We start from the raw sequence: 21,378 nt of genomic DNA, 5'->3' as shown, positions 1-21,378 counted from the left end.
AATTTAAGAGTCTTTATCTTTTCCTGGTGGATTTCCTGTCTGGACAGTTAGAGCAGATGTCAGACTTGATGTGGAAAAACTTGTAAAGAATGAAGTCTGCTGGATTTGAGGCTGAAGGAGAATTTGATGGCTGGAGATTACTTTCTGGATCTCCCTGTCTGCTGTGCCCATTGAAATCGGTAAATTATGATGTCACAGAAATGACCTGTTATTTGGCTCTTGCTTAATAAGATGAAATCTTAAAGGAATCTTTGCTGCAGTAATCAGGTTTTATATCACATGCATTGTAGAAAGCATCTGATTGTGTTACAGTAGCTGGAGTAATGCTTTCTTTGTCCAGGCTCTCAGAGATGCAGAGCGGGCAAAGGAACTGAAGAGGATGCACAAAGCTGTTCAGAAGAATCTACCACGGCCCTCAGAAGTAAGTGGAAACAAAATTTACTTTTAAGGGTAGAAATAGGAATAAAGATGTTAATCATTACAGGATGAAATACAGTCTAGGTAGATGGTGAGAGAATGAAATCTCTATTTGAGTATGCTGATTTAAGTGTCAGGGGAAACTTCATCTATGAAGTATTTCATATGCACAAATGAAAGCACAGTTGGGTGGTCGGAGTGCTGTGTGTGTAACACCACAAAGGATTTTAGCAAGGTTTAGCTGGTAGAAAAATCATAAATTCATGCTCAGGTGCAGTTATATGAATTTATTGTGGTCTTTTGGTGTGTGTGGTGTTGAACATTTTTAATTCTTGGGCAGGTTAATGAAACAATACTGAGACCCTTAAATGTGGAACCACCTCTAACAGACTTGCAGAAGAGTGAAGAGTTAATCAAGAAAGAGATGATTACTATGCTTCATTTTGATCTTTTACACCACCCATTTGGAGAACAGCTTAGTGGTAAGAAGGGGAAAGGCCCCGGATTTGGAAGCAACAATGCAGAACACATGGCTTACCTGGAACAAAATCCTTATGAGAAGTTTTCCAAAGAGGATCTCAAGAAGGTGAGAATTGAATTGCCTAATTACCAGTGACCTACTGCCTCATGTCATGGTCCTGTAATTGTGGGGAAAAAAAAAAAAAGGTGGGTTCAAGCCTGCTCAGAATTTATGTTGGGAGATCTCCAGAGGGTTGTATGAAGAGCCATAAAAATAATTTAAGTGCACATTCTCTTTTCTGTGAGCTAACGTTAGTCTAGGCACTCAGCAGTATGATGAAGATGATGTATCTGTCCAGAGACGACGTTTTTTAGGGAGAATTTTGAGTGTGCAACAGTTGCAAATCATTTTAAGTCAGGGTATAAAATACTCCAACAGTTTCCAAATTCTACTTTGTTCCTTTCTGGAAATTCATGTCAGACTTTAACTGTGACACCTGTGTTCTGCTGCCTCTGTAGCTTGCTAACCCATAATTACTAAGCAGGTTTTTTTCTGAAGCAGTGCAGACTAAATATGACCGTTTATAACTTCAAGCAACAAATCAAGCTGTTTAATTATGCTTATCAAACTCAATCCAACAGAGCTGTGCTAGTGCAGACCCTGCTGGGCTGTGGCAACTGATCTTCAAGTGTACTTGGTTAAAAAGCACCAAGTAGGCAGAATAGGTTGTTGTTGGATGAAATGAGTAGGTTGGCTGGGCAATCCCTACTGTTTTGCATTGTAATCCCAAAGTAAATAGCAGTCCTGTACCAAGGGTTCCTGTTCAGGTTGTTTAAGCAGCTACAGATGTTGCATTTTGCTGCCATGTGACAGACAGTGCAGACACAGGCTGCTGTGGTTAACTCTTTCAAAGAGTTTCACCTGTGAAGTTGTGCCAGTATCTTTTGACCAGAGGCTTACAGGAATAAAAATGAGTGAAAAGGACAAAATCACATGCCCCAGGTCATCTGTTTTATGCAGACTCCTGCTACCCGAGACTTGCCTTCAGACAATAGCTGTGCTATCTCTGCATCTGAATCCTGTGTTACTTTAAAGTGACTCTGAAGATAGATAAGCAGATCTTAAATCAATCCATCTCCTTGACAGTGAATCAGAAGCCTACAGTGAGAAACACTGAACAGTGTGTACTTCCAGTTTTGCTGTTAAATGAAAAATTATACTTGAAGATTTTTGAGGAGAAGTTAAAGATGGAAAATACAGTTAGATCATGAATTTCCCTACCCTGTCAGTGTCAGATTGTTCCCTTAGGAACACTCTGAGTGCTTTCTCTTGGTTGTTTTGAAGTGCAACAAGAATTAGGTTTTTCTATCACTTCCCTTAGAGACTATTACACAGTCCAGTAGTTTTTGTCTGGAAAATTTCTTCAGAGTCCCTGGAAATTTAGTCTTCTAAATGATGGGCAGAAGTTTTTTGCATCCTTGCTCTGTAACATTCAGTATAATATTCCCTCTCTGCCTAAAATTAAACTCAATCCAGGAAGTTTTTCTATCTCGGTGCTCTCATCTGGGCCTTATTTTCCTAATTTTTCTAATTTTTATTTAGAACATCTGAATGTTCTACTAAAATCTCTTCATCCAGGGGAAAAAAAAATCTCTTTGTGTCTAGTGCTCTTTTCAGAAGGATTAACAGTGGTGCTGAGCACAATATGCTCAGCTTTTAGTGCAATGGAACTGTTATGTTGCCACGGCTAAATAGCCTTGGGTAGTTACTCACAGTGTACAAGCAGAGGCTAATTGAAAGTGAACCTATATAAGATTTAGCTTTGTCAGGTGTGGTTAAAGTACTCCTATTTATCTGTCTTGACCAGTGAGGACAGGTAATTAATTTTTCTTTCCCCAATATCCCTGAAATAATCTAATCTGGTGATAACCTGAATTACTTCCTGGGCAATATGCCTTTATAAAACATACTTCTGCTTGCAATGAGATTTCTACTGCTGTTAGGAAATTGCTGGTGCACCTGTAAATCCTGTTGAAAGAGAGGACAGGCACTTATAACCAGTGAAGTCCAGATCTTGGGGTTTTTATTTACAAATAAAAAGGAGGGACTGGGGTGCTTATACATTTTGTGGGCTAGGCTCTTCATTAGAAATATTAAAGAGCTGTGAGAACAGCATGAATCTTTTCAGTTCCCTGTAAGTTACTTTGTAAACTAAACTGGAAAGATCAGACTGCTTCTATCTCACTAGTAGTTCTCCAGCAACAGAATGTGTGATAGTTAAAGTCAGAGCAGTATTTCCTGTAGTGGAGCTTATACAGCTCACCTGTTAATGTTTAGAGTTGACTTTCCAGGTTGTGTTGAGAAGGGTGAGCAAAAGGAAATGAGAAGTGATTTTTGTTTCACAGAACAGCTGCTTCTGTCTGTACAGTTCTCCCTCCCCTCAAGGTCCTTGCTTTTATCTCCTGCAGCAAGATGAAGTATCTAGCTGTGCCACAGCTTTCATTAGCTACAGCAGAGTGATGTCAGGTTTGGCCAAATTATATAAATGAGGGGTAGTTGTGCTGTGAGTAGCCTTCTACCCTGGGTTTAATTTATAATCCACAGCATCTGTGTTAGATTTCATAGTTAGCTTAACCTGATGGTGAGCTTTTACTATGAAAATAGAAACTGCCCCTGTGAATTGAACACTGAGGGATTGAAAAGGAGGAATTTTCTTCGATCCCATGTATTGTAACTGCAATTTCTTTCTCATCATTTCCAACAGGCACAGGATCTACTGGCACAAGAGATGGAAGTGGTAAAGCAAGGAATGGGGCATGGAGAGCTCTCAAGTGAAGCTTATAACCAGGTGTGGGAAGAATGTTACAGTCAAGTGTTATACCTGCCTGGACAGAGCCGCTACACAAGAGCTAACTTGGCCAGCAAAAAAGACAGGATAGAGTCACTTGAAAAGAGGCTTGAGGTCAGTGTCACTTTTTCCTGCTTTTTGCACCTATTTTTTTTTAAAAAAAAGTTTTTCCTGTGTGTTTTGTTTCTTTTTTTTGTCTATGTAGGAGTTACAAGTTACATTATAAATAATGTAAGGTCCTTTGGTAGGATTCCTTTGAAAAGGTTATCGAAGAATTCTCCTAGGGTGTTTGTAGAAGTTCTTGAGGTGTTTAAATTGCCCTCTCTCATCCTCTTTTCTTAAAATAAATATTTAGAGTATTCCCCCACTGTTTCTCCATGCACTACTAGCTGTAACACTGCTCATCTCACCCATTTTATTCTCAACTGGAGAGAAGGTCAGGTTCTGCTTTCTTTTAATTCCACGCTGGGTTTTTCTGCTTTTTTCTTAATCGTGGCTATTAGCAGATCAGATACCTAAGCTTTCCTGTTTGGCACTTTGTGCCTGGTAGTGGCTAACAGGACATACTTCAGAGAAAGTTGCTTAAAAAGAATGTCTTTGTCCTAAAACATCTCTCAAGTTCTTTTTCCTACTTACAAGTTGGTTTCTGACTGACTGTTACATACATAAAGGTCCAGATAGGCCAGAATTCTTACCGGACTGACATCCTCTGCCAATTGCAGTGGAACAGACAACGATGGGTGCTTGTGATCCTGTTCCACTTTATCAGAACACACTAGTCTCCCATATAAGTGCATTTTAAACTCAAACCATGAGTTTGCAGTTGTGTGTTTGCATAACTAATATTTTCTGCAAGTGCAAACTGCCAAAGTTCAGGTAACAACATCTCACCAATGTGTCTGCACGTAGTTTGGGTACTGTAGTAAGGGACCAACAGTTGCAACTGCATCTCTTTCTGTGGAGTTAAGAGTACAGCATTCTCCAGTGTCAACACGCTTGCATCGGTTCATTCAAAATGCAAGTCTCAGGCCTTAACGAGGCATTAAGGTTTGGTAGGGTGCCCTGGGATAAAGGGAGAGGTGTGCTTAGAGAAAAACATAGCAGGTGTGGTGCACTAAGTAGAAGGTGGCAATTAAAACCTTTTGACACTGATTTCCCTTGCTCTATCTTCTCTCTATAGAAGTTCACCCAAATGCTCCACACAAAACAAAAATACTGGCTTGCATGATAGTAAGTAAGCTGGCTTTACATTTTTCTTCACACACAACATGTGTGTTACCAGAATTGTAGTAAATTATTAACTGTTTTCTATACCATTTTAGCCTGCAAGTTGCTCTAAACTTATGCAAGCATGAAACTTTTTTTTCCATGATAAAAAGAAACTTTTAAAAAAGTTCTTGTGTATTTAATATCAACATAGCTACTGGTTTACTAGAAGTAAACCTCCTCAAACAGCTGCTATCCTAGAAGTAACATGAGAGATAGAGGCCAGAGGCTGAATTTTCATTTGATTCATGCATATGATACACTCTATGAATGTGCATTTTGTAAAACCTGTCAATCAAGAGCTGCCCAGGTGTAGACCCAGCAGTTGTTTGTCAACTGCTTGAGCCAGAAGCCGTCACCTGCAGGTAGCCCAGTAGCCGAGGGATTTAGCATTAATGCCAAAGCACACTCGCTGTGCTGCTGCTTACCCAGCAGAGAGCACCATTGCCCTGCCCAACGCTGCCCGACGCGCTCTTGCAGGCTCTGCTTCTGTTTGCACAAAACCCGTCCTCTGAGCACAGCAGCAGCCAGCTTGCATGGCAACAAGGGCTTGTGCTGGCACTGAGCCACCAGTCTGAGGGCTGTACCTAATTTGTGTACAAATGCTTTTGAAATTTAAATATCTTATGCCCAAAACTACATTAGAAGTACATTATTAAAGTCGCAAAGTCAGACAGTCAGGGTTGGGGAATGCACAAACAGCCTTACTCTGGCTGCCTTAATTTGCATATGCGTTATGAGACAGTCTTTAATTTCATGATTACAGAGTAGTTTTTCCACAAACTCATTTACTGCACAGGGTGGATGGTACTTAATGAGTAGCTATTGAATATTTTGTTTTCTCTGTATTGTACAGTGTGTGGCCCCGTGCCTTTATGCTGCGCGCTATTTCTGAAGTCTAAATTGGTTACTTGTGTGTGGGCTTTCTGTGCTGTTGATTTCTGTTCCTCTCCTACTAGTTGAACGAGTAGTTGGTGGTAGTATGGTTATTAAGAATACTGAAGCAAAGAATTTAAGGTCAAATCATCTGTTTGTCAAACTCCTGTTGCATTTTCTCATTCTCTGTGGTGAGAAGACAGTCACCCAGGAAGCAAAATACAAAGCATAAGTCTTGGCTAGAAAAAAATTGGGTTTGATTTGTTACCAGTACTGCATGGGACTCCATGGAAGACACAAAACCCAGCTATCTGTGTCTGCAGTGGGTTGCTGTGATCATGGGGCTCCTTGTCTCACTTTATGTACTACATCTCTTCAGGTTAGCAGGGAGCTCGTAGCACTGCTAGAAGAGTCTAGTTGCTTGGGGCACTTACGCAAGCTTGCTCTCTGACTTTACTCAGTGTATGCAAATACTACACACCACAATTCAGTGGGAGTTTGTGGTGCCCTGCAGGTGCAGTGAAAGTACCACACTGCCTTTCACAGCAAACTGTTGAGTGCAGGTGGACTCTTCACAAAGTTAAATTTGAGCTGAAAAATCTCTCCCAAGTGTGTGTAAAATGCAGTTCAGTGTGGCTCTGTTGCCTCACCTGTGTAAAAGATCCTTCCTGAAAGTGAGACACAAATGCACAGGTCATTAGCTGAATTGGTTTTTAAATAATAAAAAGCATAGCAGTTTAATGAACAGATATACAATGAGAAAAAGCACACCAGTTTTTTTCTTCCTAACTCATTCTCAGCAATGGTAAAACTCATCTTCATTTTAATGTTTTTCCAAGGAAAAATTGTCTGAAAGCAATATCAGTTGAAATAGATATTTTAATGGGAAGTATCAGGCAACCTTAATGAAAAGCAGGGATATTAGCTCAGCTTTCAATACCCCGAGATACTTGCTTGTACTCTTAACTTCCTTTTGAGAGAAGAGCAGAAACTGTAAAATAGAGTTTGCCAGGAACTGATGGTCAGTTTTCGGGGCTGCTTCTTTCCCTTCATATTGCACCAAGATCGTTAGGATAAAAAAAAAACCAAAACCCCATGAGAACTTAGTGCTATTTGCTGGAGACAGCTGCACATCGGGTAGTGGCTGTCTTAATGCTTCCATCTGGGACTGCTAACACCCTGCAGATCCAGTGTGGAATAAAAGCCTGGCTATTTCTAGCGCTGTCTTCGTTGCTCTGAGATTACTGGGTGGATTGATGGTGCGGACAAACAGTCGTCTTTCTCTAATTGGCCTGTTTCCCCTGCCCCAGTGATTTAGTGGTGCAGCCTTGTGTATGTTGACATGACATTTATCTTTCTGAAATTGATGGTGATATCACAAACAGATTTGTGCTGGTATTGATCAACTTGAAGAGGCAAAGTGGAGCAGTTGTGGAAAGCTTCTGTTTGGCTAGATATCCTGTCCGGGCATCGTTGATGGTAATGCACAACTCAGCAGTAGTTTTAGTGTTGGAATGTATTGCTATGTCTTAGTAATACTTTTCACTTCTCCTTTATTTTGAGGGTTGTGGACTCTTTGAATGTGGTGCTTAACGTGGCTTAAGAGTATTAAAAGATAAATCTGTGAACTTTTTTGCATTATGGATGGGTAGTTTCAGGTCACAGGTGAATCCCTGTGGCCTCACTATGTGTGAGTGGTACAGCTTAGTTTTGCCTGGAGGAATTTTGTGATCTTTCCAGTAGCTTCCAGAAGTCAGTCATATTTGTTTGAGGCTAGGTTCCACTGTAAAACTAGTCATTTCAGAAATGGAGGTTTTCTGACTATAATAGTTACATTTAATAACTGCTTCAGTTCTCTGTAATACATTGTACTCACTTCTCTTGCAAGCAGTATATTTCTAAAGAAAAACGTTTCTACCTAAGGCATATGTTAAACTAGGAGCCTTACCAGATGATGTGAGATAGTGGAGGCATCTATTTAACAGGCTAGTTGCTTCCCTTTGTAGTTTATAACATTGAAACTTCCTGGCAGTGTTACTTTTCCTTTGAAGACTGTTCATGATGTTGGCTTGCAGCATACAAATATTTTTATTAAAACTGTGGTAGTTTACGTCATCATTTCAGTTGATTGCTAAATTATAAACACTGTTGAAAGTCTACAGGGGAGGAAACTCTAGTTACACTGTATACACAAAGCACAGTAAATTACCTGTTCTTAGCAGTATCTGAGATACATCAAGATGGTTAATTTAGCAGACCAAAGTGTCCATTTCTGCTGTAGATTGCAGCCAAAGTCCTCAGAATTGATTTGCATTGAAAGCCAGTTGTTTAGCTGGAGTTTTATGGGTTACATGGTACATCTTGCAGCAGAGTGTATCAGTTTCTGGTTTATTGGAGATTGTAACTTTTCTCTAGTTTATGTGCTTCTGATGCTTGTGTTTCTTTTGGATTTTCAGGTGTGTTGTTAGTGAGAAAATAGGAGAAATTTTTAACACTAGGAAGAGAGAAATTTCTCATAAAACTAATATATGGTTGAATCCCTGAGTAGTTTGCTTTTATGGTCTCATATACTCGTGTACTACTGTGTTGTCTTTGTGGAATAAGCTTTTATAGTAAGGTCAGTTGGGAATGTAGTTGGTGCTGGCGGATCACATCTGAGGGTTAGCACTGCTCTTCACTTTCAGGCTCTCTGGAATCCAGTAGAGCTGTTTATGCAAGACAAAGCTTAAAGTCTCTGATCTCTGCTTAATGAACAGCTCGTCATCAGAGTACATGAGTTTGGCAGTTTTGAAAGGCATGTACTTATCCTGGGTAACACAGATACGTGGCAGATCCCATAGGAATTGTCTTTACCTGTGTGTGAAAACACTTTTACAGTTTGCCAGAAAAGTTACAGTGTAGTTTGTGCTAGAGCTTGTGCCAAAAAAGGTCATTGCTACTTAAATTTCTCCATCTATCCTCTGTCATTTCCTCTGACCTTGTACCAGTGCTTTTGTAACTCTGTGGTAATCTGGATTGATTCATTCATTTGGCAGAAAATGAATTCTTTTTAGATAAAGCAGCTTTCCATGGTAGCTTGGTCGTAGATCATCTGGCTATAGTACACCACCTCTTTGCTTGCAGAATTTTGGAGATCCACAGTGAAGGTAACCCATAACCTATAATAAAGAAAGCAGTAAATAAGTGTTTTGTATTGCTGAGGGTAACTTACATCTACAGTAAGAAAAAATGTGATGGAGAAGATAAATGGATTTAGCCAGAAATCTTGTGTTTTCTTTCTAGTGCACTGCCTGGTTTTGAGCAAGTCCTGTGAGTTCAGATTTGATACACCTTAATTTAGCCTTCTAACTAAAAACTGCACTTGCCTTAGGCTCCCTTTGTTTTTGACAGAGATGAATGAAGCACCTCCTCAGAGCAGCCTGACCCATTCAGGGGTTGAATTTTCTCTTTTCAGTTTCCTGGGTTTTTTCTTTTTATTACAGAGGCACCTAGAGCACCTTGGAGCAGTGAAGCCAGACCAGGTCTTAATCTCTGCTTGGTTCCTCTGTCATTAGAAAAGGAGTAATGTTTACCTTATGGGGCTCTGTAGTTAAGTTTGTGAAGCATTTGTTGACCTGTGACTGAAAAATCACTATCTAAAACTGTTAAATCTTTAAGTGTACTTGTACTACCTGGGAAGTAGTTGGGGTTTTTTTCCATTTACAGTTTGCTGAGTCAGCTGGAGCATTTTATCTTTGCATTTTAGAAGTCTGAGGGGGAGAAAAAAACAGCACCAACATTGTTTGCTGTCCTTGAGGTGAATTAATTATTACATCCTTGGTTTTCCCCACAAATTACATTTGCAGTTAGCACCTACCCACCCCTGAAACCTTCATTGCCTTGAGTGGAAAGGAGGAAAGCCAATCTAGTTTTATTCAAATATAACTAGTCAACTCTTAAAGCAGTGTCATTCCCCAGACTGCCAGTTGGAGAGGTTTGGGAAGTAGAGCTATACTTTTGCTGTTTAACAGTTACTGTCAGAGGAAGATGCTACTAGTTGATTTTACACTACTGAATTACTTTGAGACATTTGGAAGGAAGTAGATGACCACCAGTAAGGGTTTTTTTCATATTTCTGCAATCTTGCCTATGAGTCTGAAATCTCTCTTCCAGTTGAACCATTGTGTTGGCCTTTCTGATAAGGTTGTGAACTCTGGGAGGCTAGATTACTTGTTGTATAGAAAAAAAGGCTTTTTCTACATGTTCTCAGTCCTGGACATGCCAAAACATTGGAAATAAGCAGTCAAAAATGTTCCTTGAAAATAAGTTTAGACTGCATAGCAGTTACTTTCAGTTTGACCAGTAGTAGGGTGGGAGGATTTTCCCCTCCATTGATTCCCTCCGTGGTGTTTGGTACAATTTAGTTTCACATTTGGAAATGAAGTTCATAGGAGGAACTTCAGTGCTTAGAAATAAAGTGCAGCATTGACAGAGCTCTTCATTGAAAAGACCTGAAAAGAACTAAAAGAGTTGTCAGGGCCCGGAACAGGCTGCCCAGGGATGTGGTTGAGTCAGCTTCCCTGGATGTGTTAAAAAAAAGGGTTGATGAGGTACTTAGGGAGGGATATGGTTTAGCATAGGATTGGAATGGTTGGACTTGATGATCTTAAAGGTCTCTTCCAACCTTGTGATTCTGTGACCTTTGCACACAATTGCTGTTGAAAATTGTGTTTAAACAGGGGCAAGTATAAATTGATACTGTCTTTTGCTGGAAGCCACCTGTTCTGCAGACTTTTCAATCTAAAGTCTGTCCTAATATGAAGCAGTGGGAGAACCTGTGAATGTTGAGCCAGTGGGAGTTGCTGCTTACTAAGTAACTTGCTTTGTTTGTACTTGTCTAATAGTAGCTGCTGGAATAGAGTACCTAGTGACTGCTGCAAGGTCATCCTGGAGCTTCTGCTGTGTATTGAGAAGGAACCAGGCTGTTTGCTAACTTGTTTATTGCATGAGATTCCACAAGATTATTAGCTTCTTGTCTGGAAGGGCCAGTCCCAGAACTCTGGGGTTGCAGTGTAGATTTTGAGGGCAATTATACTCTGCTTGCTGCCATATTATCTCATCAGACACAGCACTAACTCATGTTTGCTTATGTTTAACCAAAGCTGTTAGCCTGAGGTAGTTGTTGCTGTCTCTGATCTTACTCTTTCTTTTTTTTTTTTCCCCAGGGAGAGGTAGAAGGTTTCCAGAAAATCTTAGTACAAGTAAATTACTTGGTTTTCATCTTAAACTGTGGTCTTCTAGGCGTGTTTCTACCGTGATTGTGATATATGGGTATCATTGATAATACTGCTGGTCTTAGAAGCAATTCCCAAGTAAAAGTATTCCAAGTGCATTTCAAAGTCATCATCGTAGATGAACAGTGACTGCTAACTTACCCCATAACGTTCTGGATTATTCTAGATCTAGGTAGTTGGGTGCTTTGTACTTCTGGGGGAACACTTGCTCTTGATGTATGCTGTACTGTCTTTACTCAGCAGTTCTATCAACTCATGCTATGACGTCTGAAGGCAAGTTGATTCTGAAACAATTCACATGGAGATTGCTCTTGGGTTGTTAAGTTTCCATTGTGAATAGAGAGAATAGCCTCCTGCAAATATAAATAACTTGTAATGATGTACTGCATATGTAGTAAAGTTCAGCATAGGAGTTTTATGTTGAGGATTCCCTGTTAAACTGGGAAGAGTTGGTACTTCCATGCAAGCTTTGAACAATTGGTCTGGCTTCAGTTGTGAAGTTGCAGTTGCATACCAGCAATGCCTTAGTTTGGGGATCACCTGTGACTGAATCTTTTAATCAAAACCAATTAAATCCTACTTTGTAATTTCTTAAAAATTACACTCTTGCCTCTTTTTGACTGCTCTGGTACTCAGCCTTTTCTTAATGATCTTTGTACTCCTCGTACATGAAATAAGCATCACCTTCACTTTCAATTGGGTCAAGCCATAGAGCAGTTCCAGTTAGCTGTGCCAAGGCTAATCTTGACAGCAGTTTGATGGATGGAGCCCTGGAAATGCAATTTTTTGTTTGATACTAACCCCAAGCCTCAGTTTCCAGCAGACTTGACTTACCTTTTACTAACTCTGAGGTAAGAGGCAGGCTCTACAGAGTTTTGCCTGGTCAATCCATAGGCAGATGCAACTGTGTTTCTAAAAAAAAAAAAATACTAAAAAAAAGAAGAATTCTGTCTAAGACATGGAACTGTAAATAGAGCAACTAATGCATTTTTGGGTTAAAAATGTGCTATTGTAGAGTGTGCCAGTGAGCTTGTAAAGGCAGATCACCTAAACATGCTTGGAAGATGCCCTGGTGTTACTGTTACCATCCCTGAATGGTTTGAAACACGGGTGAAACCTGTTTGACATCACCTGGCCTGAGCAGAAGGCTGTCATCTTAGTGGGTAGTATTGTCTCCTTCCAGCTGCTCTGGCTGACTGAGCCAATGTAAGGCAAGTTTACAAGCCCTGCTATTAAGTTAATCCAGCTCCTGCCGGCAGAATTGAGTATGGGAGGGCCACTTGTGGGTCTGAGGTGAGGAAGGAAGTTATAGTAACGTTTGGAGTAGGCCTGGGGAGGTTCCAAGAGTAACCTATTCAGCAGGCGTAGCTGAAGCTGGCAGAGGATTTCTCTGCACAGCTAAGGAGCTTTATAATGATATGTTGATTCTCTAAGGTCACACAACAAGTTGATTTACTTTTCACTGTGGCTCTGGTAAGAAAATGCAGGAGTTTTTCTACCATGGTTTTTTTACCCATCAGGCATGATTAAGACGATCAGTTAGAAGATAAGAGTGCTTAATGTTGTTTAGGGATTACCAGAAGCTCCACATTTAATAGAAGGAAAACAAAACAGTCAGTAGAGGGAAAAACAGCCCTTTGAACTGAGGAGGGGTATCCTCAGTAGATTTAGTGAGATGAGGAATGGTGAAAATGCAGTTTCAAAGGCACGTGACCCCTTCCTTCCTCAGGGTCAGTTTTTCCAAAATCTTTCCCAGTGGTTGTTTGTTCTCATAAGAAGTCTTCCCCTGTTCTTTGTTGCCCTTAGTTAAACTGTACAACTAACCTCCTATCTAAAACTGCTTAGCTGAATTTAAATCCCTCTTCCTTTCTGAGTGGACATAAAAACAGATTAATTTTTCACAATGATCTTTGGGATATTTAAAACACATTCTTGTCTCTTATTTTCTCTATTTTTAGCTAGGTGAAGAAGAAAAAAAAAACCAACCCTCAAAATGAAAGAAAACTGTTTTTTTCAGTCGGTCTCTTCTTTCTAGTCCATGTTTTATAACCCTCTGATCATGTCTGTTGCTCTGTTTTGATTTCTTTTCTTTGGATATCCAGTGTAGTATTGAAAACTGAACACAACTCTCCTAGGCATGAGGGAAGGCCTCTTACATAAGAGATCTGAGATGGGATGAGGCTCTCTCACCCTGAGATTATGTATCATTTTACCCCATGTCTGTACATGCTGTTCCCATTTTGCTAGAGCTGGTACTAAAGTCAGCAGAACCAAAGCCAGCCAAGGAGTACAAAATAAATAACTAAGTGGAGAAATCTTTCAAATGTCTATACATTTTCTGCCTGGTTCAGTGGGGAAATGGTTGTCAGATTTTACTGAAATCTATTTCTTAGCTTTAAGCAAATAATGTAGACTACTGTTTAAACACACCTCTTCATAACTGCTTGGAATTTTTAGCTTGGTATCTGAGCCTTAAAATTTTACGAAGCTTGAACTAAAATTATATGCAGTTGTTGGCATTATTGCAGCAGTCAGCAATTTTTAATAAATAGTATTTGTTACAAAAGCTGAGACCTCCTTTTGACCTTTTTGTAGTAGGTCCTAAAATCTTGTAGTTGGAAGGGTGGGGGAAAGGTGGTGAGTGTTCACGTTTCTCTCTGTAAGCAGAGAAGGAAGAAAGGGCTGTTATTTCTGGGTTTAGATACTTGGGAGACTTTTTTTTTTTTTCTTTTCCCCTCCTTTTTCTTCTTTTTACAGCATTGAGGCCTATGATAATCCAAGACAGACAGGGAGGGGAGTAGAAAAGCAAGGGCTGAATAGCAATATACAACCTAAGGAGTTCTAATAGTTAAAAGTAAGAATCTGTAGCCAAAGCAACTTTACAATATTAAGTCCAGTTCTTGTTTTCTGAAAATCTCAAGAGTTCTTAAATAATCAGGATGTTGATGTCTGAAACCAAGGAAAAGTGAGTAAAAGTGACTGAAGTGTGTAAAAGTGCAGGACCAACCCAGTACTACTACTGGAGTGTGCAAATAAGTCAGGACTTGTGAGTGTAATGCCCTGATCCATCATGTTTTCTGCATGGTGGAGATAGTGCTGATAACTGCATTTTATGTTCTCAGGTACACAGTGTTCACAAGTTCACTGATTCATAGGAGTTGGAAGGGACCTTTGGAGATCATCTAGTCCAACCCCCCCCCGCTAGAGCAGGATTTCCTTGAGCACATTGCACAAGACAACATCCAGATGGGTCTTGAGTATCTCCAGAGTATCTCTGGAGATACTCTGGAGATACTCCACAAGCTCTCTCATAAAAATTTTATTAGAAAATTAGGTTCTAGAAAATCTGTTCTGGAAAAGTGACATTCATATTGCAGCTTCTTGTCATAGAACATTTCTGCATGAAGCATACTTTACATTGTAATGCTGTGAAACAACATGGGACAACTGACCTTTGTTGCAGCAGACCTCTGTTACAAACAGAATTCTGTTTGCCTGTGCATCCATCTCTTCCATGATCTCTAAATGTCAGTGGCTTTCAACACACGTTTTTCATCCAAGGAACAGTAATTGGAAAACAGTTCATTTACCACACAGCTGTATTTGTTGTTGCAGTAATAGCATATTATTTACCAGTGAAGACATTTAAAGCTTTCATACTTTTCCATCAGAGAGTATCCTCGCAAATCCCTAATCTATTTATTTAATTTTCTCTAGATTTATATAAATATTGAAAAAGAGGCGCCTTTCTGTATGCTTAAAGCACCTTGGGCATAGCTTAAGTCTACATTGCAAACAGAATCTGAAAAGCGTAGCAGTCTGCATCTGTCTCCCCAGGAGCAAACTAGACAGCTCAGAAAGTCAAATTTCTCTCTCACTCTCCCATTAACAGTTTTCTCCCTTGACCATTCACTTTGTTTATCTCTGCTCCACCTACTAAAACTGTTTTAAATGACTGAATAAAGTAGTAGGGCATTTGACAGAAACGTGCAGCTGTGTAGTAGAGTGTACTTCATTAAAGTTGGACAGTTGAAGGGTTAATGAAATGCTCTTTGCTGTAGCTTGGTGCCCACTGATAGCTGCTTTAACCGCAGCCACCAGGACTATCTGGCTGATTCTCACTGTAAAGGACAGGTCAGAAAGTACTTCCTTCCCCACAGAGTTTAGTTTCACTGGTAAATGATGGTATCTTGGGTAACTGTTCAAAGTGAGGAAAAGCCTCTACTACTTGGTTGATCAGTGGTAATTCCTTTGTATGTAATATGTTCACCAACAAAGTTTTGATTTTTAAAGGAACGAGGCAGAGTAGGTGATTTAACCACTATGGTGCCACGTTAGGCTTTTATATTTTAACACAAACTTGCATTTTTCTTCATCTCCTTTTCTTCATATATCCTCTATTTTCTTCCTATATCCTTACTATAGCAGAAATCAGGATCCAAGAAGTCTGATTCCTTCTTTTGTTGAGTTTGGCATCATTCACACAATAATTTCTGAAAAAAGCGTGTTCTTTTAATGCTACTTCCTTTAAAAAAAAAAAAAAAAAAACCAAACCCAACCAACCAGGACCCTCCTGTCCCTATGTGGGGATGTGAAATGCTACACCTCTCCACAGCTTTGCTTGGTGGTATATTCTGGTGTTATTTGTTATTTGTGATTCGGTGTTAAAGATTTCTTCTGTCAGACTTGAAAAATCTTGATGGCTGTTCATTCTTAAAATTTTGCTCCACTGAATACATGTCTAAAAAAATATGCAAAGGGCTTCTGTTACCTTTTGCTATTTATAGATGTTATATAAAACATTAACATGATTATGCCTGTTTATTTGTATTGTGTCCTGATTGGCAGAATTTTGTCATCTGTCCATTTATGGATTATGTCTGGATTAGGGTTTTAGAGGGCTGGCCTGGACAACTCTGGGGAAACTACAGCTTCTAAATCCAGGGCGTGCTGGGTTGTGCTTACTGGAATGATACAGGAAGGAGAGCTGCACTTCTAACGTGCCATTTGGTTTGTGGTTTTGGTACCACATTTTAATCTCATCACTGTGTCGTATCTGTTGCATATGCTGTTGGGTTGTGAATTGTGAAGCTTTGCTTCTGGCTTTTGCCACTGACTGATTCATTGTGCTGTCTCGGTATTTGTCTGCTAAAGATAATTTTACCTCCTTGGGGGTTGGAACTAGAGGATCTATGAAGTCACTTCCACCCCAGAGCATTCTAGGATTCTATGATCCTAGCTGTGAGATCTGTAAGGGAAAAACCCTACACAAAAGCAGAGTTTCTTAATTACAGAATCATACGGGTTGGAAGGGACCTTGAGAGATCATTGGGTCCAACCCCCCTGCCAAAGTAGGACCCCCTTGCCAAAGCAGGAAATGCTTGTCAAGAAAGGCTATTGGAGAGCTCCAGGTTTTTGATATGGCCTAAGAGGGAACAGTGTTATAACATTATAGTAATGTACTAAAGGTGATTGGAGGTCTTACAGATAGGTGAGGTTATTTTAAGACAAAACCAACTTCACTTAATTGCAGTCTCAAACGCTTACAAACACTGAGGCACATAATCGTAGAAAGGTTTGGGTCAGATGGAACCTTGTAAAGATCATCTAGTTGTAGATAACCCTGTCTAGGGTCATCTTACACTAGATCAGGTTGCCTACAGCCCCATCCAACCTGGCCTTTGAACACTTAATCAAGTAATCTATCCGGCATTTTACTACAGAGACATCTGAGTCCAGGCGGTCTTTTTGGGATGCTTTATGATGGCACCAGGAATGAAGGGTCACCACCTATTGAATTCTCAGCATGGTGTCTGGGTTCTTCTTGGGATGGTGACCATGTTTTGGTTTTGGGTTTGGTTTTATGGATTTGCCTTTCATATCTTTTAGAAACAGAAAGTAGTTGGTGTCTCCATCCTGTCCCACCTCTGTGAGTTATGAGGATGTAATTTTAGCCTGTTGTCTCCTGGTCTGGCTGTCCTGAGAAGGTGCATACGGATGGATGGTTGGATTTAGTTGGCATTCTAATAGTCCTTCTGCTGTTCCTTGCAGTCCTTCCATGCCCTCATGTTGCCACTCATTTGACAGTCAGACTGGTCTAAATATTTTCCTGGTGGTTGTCTGCAACAGAGAGACAGATTTAGAGCTGCCTTATTGTTCCAAATTGCTTTTTTTTTTCACCAGATGGGATTTAGATGAATCCCATTGGTCTAGGCAGAAGGATTGCAAGATGTGGCTGATTTTGCAATATAAGAATGTAATTTTAAAAGAGGGGAACATAGTCTCTCTCTTTAGTTTTCTTTTACAAAGAACATATCCTGTGGAAGTGGGAAGCGGCGTAGAAACTGATTGTGTGACTTGGCTTCTTGTTTAACTCAGCAACTGCAATAATTCCTATCTACAAAGCCATACTCATAGAGGGTGTCATCATCCCCTGTTTTGTCTATTGGACTTCACCCCTAGAATAACATCTTTACATTGTAAAGGTTGTAATCCAGAAATGCAGGTGGCTGTAAAATGTGTAGTATCATCTGTTAATAGAAATCAAAGAACTCTTTGAACAGCTTTATACACTTCTACAGATAAATCTTTACTATTTTTTTTTCCTTCTTGATTTTTGAGTTCTGGATAAATAAATCAATTACTGGGTTCCTTCTGACAGATAAACAGAGGTCACATGACAACTGAAGCAAAGAGGGCTGCCAAGATGGAGAAGAAGCTGAAGATCTTGCTCGGTGGTTATCAGTCTCGAGCAATGGGCCTCATCAAACAATTGAATGATTTGTGGGATCAAATAGAACAGGCACATCTGGAGCTACGTACTTTTGAGGAACTGAAGAAACATGAAGATGCTGCCATCCCACGGAGACTGGAGGTGAGATTCCTAAATCTAATACCTTAGGTCGAGTACAGGCACTTTATAGGAAGGGTGTTTTTACAGGTCGTGGGCTCTGAGGTTCACAGCCTGAGGTTGTATCAAGATTTTAATGGTCTCTTTAAATTACACTCTTGGCAATTACCAGGCTCTTCTGTTCACTTCACTGTCAAAGATTCTGTGACATATTACAAGCTGGGACTAATCTATGAGTGCTTTAACTTTGTTTTTATTCCTCATGTGGTTTATTTTAATCTTGTGCAATGCGTATCAACATAAGTTCTGTATCTATCTTAATTTGGCTTCATTACTGTTAGAACATAGGGTAGAAATGAAACTTTTGTAAAGCCTCCCACTTCCTTCAAAGTCAGCAGATCAAGTGCCAATTGGTACTGCAGGAGATTCTGCTTTCACTGAACATGTTGATTGTACTCCTCCCTGAAGCGAAGTTGTTGTGTCGGACTTGGAGGTGGCTGGACTTGCACAGTACAGTAACCCCATTTCAGTACTGGTTTTCAGCATGGCACTCTGTTTCAGAAGTTGAGTGGTTCAGTAATTACAGTTTTGAGCCATCCTCAGAGTTCAGGCCCTTTGCCTGCAGCCCTCTTGCTGGTGAACAGTGTGTGCACATGTGCTTTTAGGCCATTGCTCCTGAATAACACCACCTGCCTTACCAGCCTCTAACTGGTTGGCATGGCTTTGAGGAGAAAGATAGCTCTTTTTTTCCCTGAGCAGCCTTAGCTTAAGTCAGGAACTAGTGGAAATAGGGACACTGAGGTGCCTGATAACAGTGCTGCAGAGCTGCTGTTCTTTGTTTCAATATATCCTGGATATCCTTCCATGTTTTATTCAGCTAGCAAGGCAACCCTCAAGCAAGACTCAGTCCTAGGCTAAGACAGTGGCAGGGTTGCTTTCTAAAAAACCATGTGCTTAGCTGAGCACAAGTTTGTTCCTTTTTTTTTATTTTCTTCACAGGAGGATTCCATTGAGGCTCAAACCTTCTTAAGCACTTGTTATTAAAGATAAAGTGGAACACTTCTTAATACTAACTTTTGTAAAGAAATGCTGGTAGATATTTTCACAAAATCAGAAGTGATTAATTGATTTAGTGAAAGTTAACAGTAAAAATGTATTTAATAGCCTGCTAGTTGCTAATAGAATCATAGAATCACAAGGGTTGGAAGGGACCTCGAGAGATCATCGGGTCCAACCCCCCTGCCAAAGCAGCTCCCCAGCTCATATTGCACAGATAGGCATCCAGATGGGTCTTGAATATCTCCAGAGATGGAGACTCCACCACACCCCTGGGCAGCCTGTCCCAGGGCTCTGTCACCCTCACTGAAAAAGTTCTTCCACATGTTGGTGCGGAACTTCCTGTGCTCCAACTTGCAGCCATTGCCCCTTGTCCTGTCCCCACAGACCACTGAAAAGGGACTGGCTGATTCCCCCTGCATCCCCTGCTTCAGATAATTATAGACTTTAATTAGGTCCCCCCTTAGTCTTCTTTCTCCAGGCTGAACAGTCCCAACTTACTCAGCCTTTCCTCACAGGGGAGATGCTCCAGGCCCTTAATCATCTTTGTATCCCTCCTCTGGACTCTCTCCAGGAGATCCCTGTCTTATTTATACCAGGGAGCCCAGAACTGGACACAATACTCCAGGTGGGGCCTGACCAGGGCAGAGTAGAGGGGGAGGATCACCTCCTTTGACCTGCTGGCCACACTCCTCCTGATGCACCCCAGGATCCCATTGGCTCTCTTAGCCAGCAGGGCACACTGCTGGCTCATGGCCAACCTGTCATCTACCAGGATACCCAGGTCCTTCTCCATAGAGCTCTTCTCCAGCAGGTCATCCCCCAGTCTTTACTGATTCAAGCGGTTATATATAATATATATAATGGCATCTGGTTTTAGTATATGGCACTTTAGTCAAGGCTAATCCTCTAGGATACATTTATTGTCTCTTCCCATACAAGAGAGAAGGGAGGTCAAAGAAACTAGCAGTTAGCAGCTTTCAGAACGAGCAGTAGTTCTCTTTCGTGCAATGGGTAGTTAGTAGAAGAAGCCTGTGGAAAGGTTTGTCACAGGATGCTGAGTGAATTAGGAAGGTTACCCAAAAAAGGTTTGGAACAAACTCATGGAGTAAGAATCCATGGGTAGCTGTTAAATACAGCACGCTGCTTGTGGCAAGTCTCCAGTTTGAAATCTCTACTTTTGAAGCACTTGATAGTAACTGCTGTCAAAACCAGGGTAAAATAACTCATATTTGAAAGTAAGATAATGGTGGTTCTTGATATTCTGTATCAACTGCTCTGTTTTGTATTTATATTTAAAATAAGTAACTTTAGAAGTCCCCTGTCTCAGTTCTAGCCCCTTCCTTTGAAGGAAGTAAAGTACAACCTTTGCTAAAGATACTCATGGGTGTGACTGTGGAAGAACTGACTGGTTTTGTTGTTACGGTTTCCTTTCAGTGTCTGAAGGAAGATGTGCAGCGACAACAGGAGAGAGAAAAAGAGCTCCAGCAACGATTTGCTGACTTCATGTTGGATAAAGAGACCTTCCAAGCAAAGTATTAAAGCACAAAATTCCATTCATCACTGATGGAACATTTTTAAAGTGTACAGATACTTCTCAAACAGCTCTTGCTGTCCCTTGCAGAAATCAAGCGTAGTCTGCTGTTTGCATCTTGTCAAGTTTTGTTCTTTTAATGGACTGTTCCAAATCCTGTAGGTATGAATGGCTTATTAAAAGCTGGATTTAAATTTTATTAAAAGCTGGATTTAAATTTTATTAAAAGAAAAAGAAAAAAAAGTCATTCTGGAATGATTTTAGCCATGTCTTCATTTGCCAGGATTATTACATTGTTCCTAGTATTTTACCAGTCTTAAGACCTGTAAGATACATGCCTGCATGTTTGAGCAACAGGTTTGAATAAACCTGGAATACTAAAAAATCATTAAGAAATAAAATGCCTTTCTTTTAACTGAAATTTAATCCTTCCCTATCCCTGGCCATGTTGGTGAATTGCCTTTCCTCCCTTCCCCTGCTGCTGCTTTTATTTTCCAAGACAATAATTTGTAACAGGAAGGACCTGTGTGAGATGATTGTGATCCATGTAAAACATTGTTCCTGATCCCCACACTGCTGTTTTTATCAAGATAAATGTTTTACCAAGATCAAATGTTCCTACTGGTGGGACTTCACCATCCTGAAACACTGTAGGTTGAAGTTTTATGAAAGCACCCAGTGTAACCTAACTGTTCCCATAGATTTAGCAGAATATGTACCTGTGAATTCTGTCAGTACTAATGCTTTTACAATAATCTGTGCATAATGCATGTTCCCTCCATCTGGTTGAGGAACCTT

General features: G+C 40.3%; 1 protein-coding gene across 1 annotated transcript in view; it reads left to right on the top strand.

Annotated features, from left to right (window-relative positions):
- CDC5L (cell division cycle 5 like) overlaps window positions 1–21,122 on the top strand; it is a gene marked incomplete at its 5' end in the record, with an annotated part of 35,503 nt that extends 14,381 nt beyond the window's left edge. Inside the window, 5 exons of the mRNA XM_084262092.1 lie at window positions 341–421; window positions 758–1,003; window positions 3,642–3,839; window positions 17,802–18,014; window positions 20,484–21,122. Coding sequence (XP_084118218.1) covers window positions 341–421; window positions 758–1,003; window positions 3,642–3,839; window positions 17,802–18,014; window positions 20,484–20,588 — 843 coding nt within the window. The 3' untranslated portion in view covers window positions 20,589–21,122. The remainder of the gene's footprint in view (window positions 1–340; window positions 422–757; window positions 1,004–3,641; window positions 3,840–17,801; window positions 18,015–20,483) is intronic.
- Between the last annotated feature and the right edge of the window lie 256 nt (window positions 21,123–21,378).

This window comes from Gallinula chloropus, assembly GCF_964237585.1.
Source record: "Gallinula chloropus genome assembly, chromosome: 3".
Classification (NCBI taxonomy): domain Eukaryota; kingdom Metazoa; phylum Chordata; class Aves; order Gruiformes; family Rallidae; genus Gallinula; species Gallinula chloropus.
The sequence above is the reverse complement of the archived record's forward strand: the minus strand, read 5'-3'. Positions and strand labels throughout refer to the sequence as shown.